Here is a 9916-nt window from a genome sequence, read left to right as displayed (position 1 = left end):
GAGGGCTCCTATTTCCACGTCCAGCCCAGAGAGGGCTCCTGTCCCCACGTCCAGCCCAGAGAGGGCTCCTGTTTCCCCGTCCAGCCCAGAGAGAGCTCCTGTTTCCAAATCCAGCCCAGAGTGGGCTCCTGTTTCCCTGTCCAGCCCAGAGAGGGCTTCTTTTCCTGAATCCAGCCTGGAGAGGGCTTCTGTTCCAAAGGGCAGCCCTGACAATCCGGAGGCTCAGAAATCCCTGCCCCCCCTCCCGCTCCTGCCTCCTCCACCGCTGTCGTCTGGTAGCCCCTCTGCTCGCCCTCAGCCCACCATCTGTGCGATGCGAGCACCACGGGTCTGCCAGTCTCCATCGTCATTGTGGCTCCCTCCTAGCTCCCTCCTCTCCACCGTGGCCCGTCAGTCCACCAGCTCCGCCGGGCTCCCTCGTCCCTCCGGCTCTGCCTTGGTCTGTCATCGACCATCCGTTGCCTTGGGACTCCGCGGGCTCCTCCTTCCCTTCGGCTCCTCCTCGGTCCTCTGTCGCTTCGGCTCCACTGCGGCCTTCCGGATCCACACCTCCGCGTTGGTCGCCGGAGCCATCTGTTCCGCCTTGGCCCTTCGGATCCTCCCCGTCGCCCTGGCTCATCGACTCTCCATCTCTGCCTCGGGCTCCTCCTCCACCTGCTCCAACGCCATCGGTCGGCCCCCTGGAGTCGTCAGCCCTTCCTCCACCATGGCTCCTCCCTCCGTCGGCTCCTGGGTCCCGGCCTGGGTCCCGCCTGGCTCCGCCTGCTCCAAGTCCCTCCTGTTTCCTCCCTGGCTCCTTCCTCCGTCGTCTCCACCCTGGACTCTGTTTGCCGTCCTCCTCCCGGGTGTCCATCCTCCTCTCGAGCCTCCTCCCAAGGTCCCACCCGTCCCTCCCTCTGTTGTTTCTATGGCACGAGGATGCGCCTTCCGGGAGGGGGGCGATATGTCAGGATTATGGACCTGTCTGTGTGTGTTTTTCTGCCAATGTGCTCCATGACCTAGTTTTCTCCCTTGCCTTATTGCTTCATTTTATTTCACCTGTGTTAGTTAATTATCCCTTGATAAGTTTAGTATTTAAAGTGTAGTCTGCCCCATCTTTCCTTGTCGGGTCTTGAACGTTGTGATGTGCTACGTGTGTTCCTGCCTGCCCTATGTTTGGATTAATAAAGACTGTTCTATTGGAATTATCCCACGTCTCCGCATTCCTCGCTCCTCACAGTAGGCATTCGTGACAGGCAAGAGGTAGGATGCACGTAAATATTGGAGCGGCTTTCCAGAGGTGGAGAGAACTCAAGGAGCGGGAAGGCCTTGAATTGGATGCCATGGTTGCTTTTTTCTTCTTGATAGGTGAGTTATGTTGATTTTGCTTTGTTTCACACCACTAATCTGTGTTGGCTTTTGCTTGAATATGCATGGCCGGCAGGCATAGCAGATTCCACCATCGTCGCTGCCAGAGTTGTGTACGTACATGTGGGGTGGAGTTATCAAAATAGGGGTGAGGTCCTGTTGGGGAATGGGCGTGTTTGTTTTGGTGCTTTCAAATATCAACATCGTTTTGCAAAATTCGCTTAGTCCACCTATAAATGTATGATACTTGCATTGTCTTGGCCATTGAACGAGCGTCTGGATGCAGTCTCGGATGAAAGTCTTGATGGTTTGATGGTTTGGTGGTGTTGAATTCACTATCAGATTCTTCCAGGTTTGAAGGGTGATGAACTCCAAGGATGTTATTCTGACTCGGTGGTGGTCGGGAGTGTTTTCTCCCTGATGGAAAGTGAAGACATGGCTGTAGTCAAAGCAGCACCAGTCCCAGGACTTGGCAACCAGAAGGCGAAGTGGATGAGAGAAGAGACAGAGTCAAAAAGCCAGGCGGGTCACTAATGTGAGGCCTTTTAACTTCTATGGAGGTCACCCCTCCGGGACGTCAAAAAGCCAATGGTGACACACTTTCGGAGGGAAAGTTTACAACTCTTTGTCTTCGAGCATGGTATGTTGCATATGTAACTGCATTGGGTGCTGATACAAAAACTATTAAAGATTCTTAGAACGCTATTATGTTGCATAGGTATCAACATATACACTCTCATTTAGATGATCAAAATACGAATCCATAGATACCAAACCAAATACCAAATACACCATCGCATTTCTATAATTTCAAATCCGTTAAAGGATTGTTAGGCTGCATTAATTAGGTCAACCGGAACCGGGAACACTTCCCATAGCACCCAATGTACTTATTACATCGTAAGAAGACTGGCATCTATGCTAATATTAGTCTCTTTCATTCTTATTCCGAGGTCACTGTAGCCATACGGATCCAGTCTGTATCCAGATCAGATTGTCACCGTAGCCACCCAGATCCAGTCCATATCCAGACCAGATGGTGGATCAGCACCTAGAGACAACCTCTACAGCCCTGAATGTCAGCGGAGACCATGTCAACTAGATGTGCCCCAGAGAAAGATCCCCTGCGAAGACCTCATCACCTCGACCACCATCGGCACAAGACCACGGGAACCAGACGAGTCCTCTGCACCTGTGTTGCAGCCTGTAATTAAACCACGCCATGCTGGTTTCATCTGGCCAGAGGAGAACTGAGCCTGCTTTCTCAGACTGATTGAACAGACACTATTGGAAGAGAGCTGAACTGGATGATGACAACACTGAATCATCAATTAACTGACTTTAGCTGGAAAAATGACTCTGTCACTGTGTTCTTGCATTATTGACAAACAATTTTTCTGTTTGACACTGTAAAGCTGCTTTGACACAACCAGTATTGTATAAAGCATTATATAAATAAAGGTGACTTGACTTGACCAAACATGATATAGGTGAGGTTATATTAATTAGTTATTTTATCATAACGCATGCATAAAACAGTATACAATACAAAAGACAATATACAGGAACAGTAATAATACACACAATGACCTGAGGATATGCATATTAAATTACTAAAGATTCTCAGGACACTAATATATTGCCTATGTACCAACATATAATATACCCTCTCGTTTAGATCATCAGAAGACGAATTCATAGATACTAAACATGGTAAGATTACATATAGGTAAAATTACATGAACGAGTGGTTCTATCATAAGCATGCATAAAACAGTATACAATACAAAAGACAATATACAGGAACAGTAATAATATACACAATGATCTGGGGATAGGCGTAGTCATTCATAGAAAGGTTTGGCTATGAATTAATTAGAGAAGAGTCCATTTTTTATGGGCAGTGTGTGTGTCTTTCCTATGGCAACATGAAGTGAGAGTTGCTCTGCCAACATTCCTTTCAGCAATAAAACCAGTGTTATCAGATGATTTGTCATTGCTTGCCATGATAACCAGAGGCCTGTTCTGCCTTTTTGAGGTGTTAGTTGCTCTTTGGGGGTTGTCCACAAAACTCTAACACACAGTTTGCTTCTTTTGGTTAGGGGGTTTGTCTGATTGGTCCAAACTGGACTGCAGTAGTACAGTCTTAAAATGTCACACACACAGTCTGCACAAATCAGACGTCATCAATAGTGGTTCATTACAGTTATTTATTAATGTGGTTAAAGGGTTAGTTCACCCAAAAATGAAAATTCTGTCATTAATTACTCACCCTCATGTCGTTCCAAACCCGTAAGACGCCATGCGGATAAATTTTCTACATTGTTTGTGCTTTGATTTGAACGTAAAACAACGTATCCATGTGGTGCGGCTGACACAGAACAACATACGCTGTTTGCGTTCAGTGCATATTCTCAAAAATGGCACTACGGTGACACGGAGGAGACGAATTGTTGAATAAAGTTTTTTTCTTTTGCGCACAAAAAGTATTCTCGAAGCTTCGTAAAATTATGGTTGAACCCCTGATGTCACATGGATTATTTTACCGATCTCCTTGCTACGTTTCTGGACCTTGATCGTGTAAGGACCCTTGCTGTCTATGGGAGGGTCAGAGAGCTGTCAGAATGCATCAAAAATATCTTAGTTTGTGTTCCGAAGATGAAGGTCTTACGGGTTTGGAACGACATGAGGGTGAGTAATTAATGACAGAATTTTCATTTTTGGGCGAACTATCCCATTAAGTCAGTAGGAAACTGTAGACCACATTTTTAAGTGAGAAATCACCCTAATCTATTATAATACTGTATACTAGGAACTGCAAGAGCTAGGGGGGCTGAAAAACATCTCTGTGGAGCTTCCTGATTGGCCGGTTAGTGATGACACAGTGCTTCACTTGGCAACCGCTGAGGCTCTAGCAACAGGTTGGTCCATCCAGTCGGTGGGTTTGGATTGGGCAACACTGAATTTCAGTTAACAGAATTATGATACTGATTTTTCTGAAATGCAACAAATATTTTGAGATGCCATTACCTTGCAGGAAAAGCAGGTGAGGAGCTACTGCATGAGGTTGCTTTCCGATATGTGGAGGGAATGAAGGACATGGAAGGGAGGAAGCCAGGACCTTCAAGTATTCTAGGTATGCAACAACATGTTGTAACTTTTGATAACGTGAGTAACCATCTAACCAAAATCACCATCACTAACACACTGTTTCTCATTACCAAATACTATTAAATACTGTTTATTATTATTTATAATAAAATATTATATATTGAACAATAATATTTAATAAACAACAACAGCCATTAAAATGTTACTAAGAAATTCAGGAAAGAGTACAAAGGCAGTACTCTGATAAAGCATTAAAGTTATATAAAAAATTTCTTGGCATGTTTGTGAGCACCGAACAGCCGCTGACCCCCTGAACCTCACATCTCCGAAAATGTTGAAGCAAATTTTCAAATTGGCGCCATCTTTATTAACAAACTGCATATTTGGGGCCTCATTTATAAAATACTGCGTAGAAAGCATCCTAAATTTGATTTTACGATCATTTCTCAAAGTGCCTACGTGTGATTCATAGAACGAACGTATGCACAGAAAATGTGCGTAGGCCTCCCTTTTAGATGTGAAATCTATAAATTGCAATGATCTTGAAAGTTTCAGATCTCCGCCTTGTAAACGATGTCTATTTAATGTCATTGACTTATAAAAGAGCACCTGACAATGTCCAAATTTTTTACAAGCGGCAAGAATAGCTTATATTTTCAAAACTCGGGCAAGCAAAAGTGCGTACGTCTGCTCAGACCCTGAGCAGACGTACTTAGGCTAATCAACAGTTAAAATCATATTTACCAATAGGTACCAATATAAAAAAATGAAATACAAACAATATGGAAATTATTACACAAAGTGCAAACTTCCTGCTCCCACTGCGCAATGAACTTTTATTCAGTTTAGTTTCAGTTTAGAGCTTTATTAATCCCCTTGGGGCAATTAATTCAGACTTTCGTAGTGCTTCACATATACAACACTTAACACACAAACAAATACTCAAAATACACCAAATACATAAGACAAAAAAAATTATAATAAAATAATAAATCAACTAAATTTATTACATAAACGTATTGCTTCAGGCACAAAAGTAAATTTGTACCAATTTGTGAAAAATCTAATTGACCTTAAACGTCTCCCAAGGGGCATCCACTTAAAATAATCATTCAAAGGGTGTGTGCAGTCTCCTATAATTTTTTGTGCCATCCTCATCACTTGACATTGTGTTTACATGTTATGAAAGTATTTGCAAGAATGTACGAAAACTATAGTGTTTTGAGCAGCAGAGTGGATGTGCCACTAACTTAAAGGGGTCGTGAACTGTTTTTGTTTTTTTGTATTTTGTTATTTTATGTATTTTGTACTGTTCTCTTGTACTGTCCACTTATAATGTTATCAAAATTTTTACAAAAACATCATAATTTAGAAGTAATAGGCTATTTTCTGTACTTTTCTGACCCCCTCATCGGAACGCTGCATTTGAATAGGCGTGGCGGATTGTAGACTTAACACCCACTAGTATGAAATGCATAAATACTCAGTACATATCAAACAATCTGTAATAACAGACAGAGCAATAGTGACCACGGAATAAAATCAGTTACTCAAACTTGTGTGGTGCGATTTTACTGTCAGATCCAATATAGTCGGCACAGCATCGTCTTTTAGTTTTAATCTTTCTGAAAATCAAATTGTGCCTTGCTTGTAAATGAATCTGTGGTAAAATGAAGTGAACAAAGAACCAAGTTCTTTGGTTCTCAAGTTCTTATTTACTGATGTGGTCTGGAACTTCATTAAAAATAAAGCTCATCCACTTGTTCTCCACGAGTTCTTTCCTAATGTTGGGATCAGAAGGAAGGCAATGCAAAGACTGTTCCCCTTCAGGAACTCGAGCTGCGTCGAAACGCTACAGGAATGCCTCCAGCGTGACCACACTCTGAATCACATGTGTAATCAGTCCAATGGATGGGCGAGACGTCACGGGCGGGGTGACATAGCGACCAGGAAGCATAAAAGCACGTGCGGTGAAACCGGCATCAGCTTTCTGTCATTCAGCAAGCGCTCTGTGTGTGTCAGTCTTATTTGGTGTTGTCTGTCCATTATCATTGCGAGCATTTGTCACTGCGTATGCTTTGCTTTCCGAGGGCTCTCTTTGAGGAGGGAGTCTTCACCAGCGTTTTTCGTGGTGCCGGCCCCACTTTCGCCGAGGCGGAGCAGTGGCTGTGCTCGTGGGGTTGGCATATGGATCCGGTGGAGGGAATGTAGACGGGCGACTCCCTATCTTCTTCCTCACCTACCAGATCCAGTGCCCGCTCTCGGGGTTCGGAAGCCCGTATTGCGGTTCTTTCCCCTCCTCCTAGGAGGTTGATGAGGGTGTCGATGAGCTCGCCAGTTACACAAGCATCAGTTAAACAAGCATATTATGCCTAATATTATAATGAGCTGCTTTACTGTGGAGCGGAGCTGATTTACAGTCGCACAAGCATTATGTCTATATTATTATGAGCTGCATTTACTGGGGAGGGGAGCTCGCGCAGTCAACTCTCGGAAATAAGGGGCTGATTGTGCTTCTCCCCGCTGAATGCTCCGTTCCCGCCGGGCACGTTCCGAGGAGTGTGTCCGTGCTTGCGAGCTTGCGGTTCGGTCCCGCTATTGCTGAGGCACGGTGGCGATTCCATAATTCTGAGGAGTAAAAGTATTTATCTGACTATGAGAAGTTAGATATACAGGGGCTCTTGGGATAAAAATTTATCGAGTAAGAGCACGTGTTTACCTCTCTTCCTCTAAGGAGGTTGAGGCGGTCAGCAGGGGCTGCTGGGCGGGATCGAGAGTCGAGAGTGAGAGTAGGCCGGTCACTCACTGTCAAGCAGTTCCAGACTGCTGTACATGAGACCCCTACAGTGGTGGCTTAAGGCCAAGGGGTTCTCCCCGAGGGGAAACCCGCTTCGCATGCTCAAGGTCACACGGCGGTGCCTACGTGCCTTAGACATGAGAGAAGGCTGGGTCTGCTGGGTCTGATGGCAGCTGCGTCCAACGTGGTTACTTTTGGCCTGCTGTACATAAGTACTGCTGTACCTACAATGGTGGCTTAAGGCCAAGGGGTTCTCCCCGAGGGGAAACCCGCTTCGCATGCTCAAGGTCACACGGCGGTGCCTACGTGCCTTAGACATGTGGAGGAAACCTTGGTTCTTGTCTCAAGGCCCGGTGCTGGGAGCTCCTTGTCGCCGCGTAACGCTAGCGACGGACGCATCCCTCACCGGTTGGGGAGCGGTCATGAGTGGCCGCTCAGCCCGCGGTCTGTGGAGGGGTCGCCATCTCACGTGGCACATCAACTGCCTGGAGATGCTGGCCGTGTTTCTTGCATTGAAACACTTTCTCCCAGACCTAGAGAAGGCCGGTCACTCACTGTCAAGCAGTTCCAGACTGCTGGGTCTGATGGCAGCTGCGTCCAACGTGGTTACTTTTGGCCTGCTGTACATGAGACCCCTACAGTGGTGGCTTAAGACCAAGTGGTTCTCCCTGAGAGGAAACCCGCTTTGCATGCTCAAGGTCGCGCGACGGTGCCTACGTGCCTTACACTTGTGAAGGAAACCTTGGTTATTATCTCAAGGCCCGGTGCTGGGAGCTCCTGGTCGCCACATATGCTAGCGACGGATGCATCTCTCACCGGTTGGGAGTGGTCATGAGTGGCCAATCGGCCCACGGCCTGTGGAGTGGCCGCCATCTCATGTGGCACATCAGTTGACTGGAGATGCTGGCCATGTTTCTAGCTTTGAAACACTTCCTCCCAGGCCTAAGAGATCGCTATGTGTTGGTGCACACCGACAACACAGCAGTGGTCTTTTATATATGTGGGGGCAGACATCCTGTCGAGGCAGGGGCCGAGGCCCGGGGTAGAGGTCTTCGTGGCGGCCATTGTGGCCTACCACGCCCCTCTCGGTGGCCATTCAGTGGGAAGACACCCTCTTCTTACACGTTTCCTCTGCGGTGTGCTGAGGCCAAGGCCTCCGGCCAGAAAAGCTTATGCTAAGTGGTGGATCAGGATGCTATTCCATAGCCTTGAGTCCTCTGATCTCCCCTCTCCTTTGGGGGTCAAGGCTCACTCCTCCAGAAGTTGGCCTTCGGGACGGCGGGCCCCGCCTACTTTAGCCACTCCTGGCTCCCTTTTCTCTCACCTTAGTTGTGCTCTTCCACACTAGGCATGGATTTGCAAGTCTGGCGGCGTGGGCATTCTCGTTCCCGTAGTGTTTAGACGCAGCTTGAGTTCCTGAAGGGGAACGTCTCCAGGTTACGCATGTAACGAGACGCTGCATCTCAGGGCCATACTTCCGGCATCCCTGCCAGTGCTTGCATCACTCCTAGAAGCTGATGCCGGTTTCACCGCACGTGCTTTTATGCTTCCTGGTCGCTACGTCACCCCGCCCGTGATGTCTCGCCCATCCATTGGACTGATTACACATGTGATTCAGGGGCGTGGTCATGCTAGAGGCGTTCCCGTAGCGTTTCGACGAAGAATCTCGTTCCCTTCGGGGAACCATGGTTACATGCGTAACCTGGAGATGTTTTTCCACAACTTGGCACTGCACAGCTTTGTGTTTTTGGAGCCATCTTTATCATTTGGTTTCTGATTAAACCTGCTTATCTCTCTCATTATTTACCTTCTACATGCACGAATCGGTGGGCGGGGCTAAACAGGCTCAGCTTTGCCATTGCTTTAAGGATATGCTGAGATGATGTCACATGCTTGAATGCTCAAGCTGAGCTGAACTGTTTGAATTCTTGTGTACTGTACTGTGGCCCATTATCAAAAATCACTGTGTCTGGGATCCAGTGTAATGCAAAATGGACCTTTAACCTGTATCACTGCACCTGTATCACCGTGCTTGACCTAGTGTCTGTGAGACAGTCAACTTCCCAGAAGTTGGAGAAATAGTCAACTGTGATGAGATATGCTCTGTTGTTGAATGAAAACAAATCTGTTCCCACTTTTGCCCATGGTCTCATAGGAATGTCATGTAGGCACATTGTCTCTTTCTGTTGTTGTACAATATTAATATTAATATTAATATTAATATTAATATTTAGTTTTGGTCACACTATTTAATGGGGCACCAGCCAAAGTATTTCACCTTGACAATAAAGAACAATCATGGAAGATTGTTGAATAAATAAATATTACATAAATTGGAGAAAGATGTAGTCTGACCAATCCTGAAAGATTTGAGGGATATTGTTAACTTGTAGAGCCTCTTACTGAATTATCAACACAAGGAAGACACGGGTGTAATAAAAGATTTATTAACAAAAGGATAGGCAAGAGTAACTAACAACTACTAAATGGATACAATGAATGGATAAAGTGCAAAACATTGGTATTACTATGAACGTTACACTTTATCTTATGGAAAGATAAACTGTAGTTCCCTTTCAGTCAGTCACGTTCGACGTTACGTCAGTCGTGACTGACGAATTGGGATCTCGCCCGAGAGCCCAATCACCTTCGAGTGTTAAC

The 9916-nt window shown here is 46.0% G+C and overlaps 1 protein-coding gene across 1 annotated transcript in view; it reads left to right on the top strand.

Moving 5' to 3' along the window:
- adprh (ADP-ribosylarginine hydrolase) overlaps positions 1-9916 on the top strand; it is a 125154-nt gene that overhangs the window by 46369 nt on the left and 68869 nt on the right. Inside the window, exons 4-5 of the mRNA XM_016507588.1 lie at positions 4160-4268; positions 4385-4483. Of these exons, the coding sequence (XP_016363074.1) occupies positions 4160-4268; positions 4385-4483 (208 nt within the window). The remainder of the gene's footprint in view (positions 1-4159; positions 4269-4384; positions 4484-9916) is intronic.

Source organism: Sinocyclocheilus anshuiensis, unplaced genomic scaffold, assembly GCF_001515605.1.
Source record: "Sinocyclocheilus anshuiensis isolate Anshui unplaced genomic scaffold, SAMN03320099.WGS_v1.1 scaffold2890, whole genome shotgun sequence".
In the NCBI taxonomy this organism is placed as follows: Eukaryota; Metazoa; Chordata; class Actinopteri; order Cypriniformes; family Cyprinidae; genus Sinocyclocheilus; species Sinocyclocheilus anshuiensis.
Note: the sequence above shows the minus strand (reverse complement) of the source record. Positions and strands in the feature narration are given on the sequence as shown.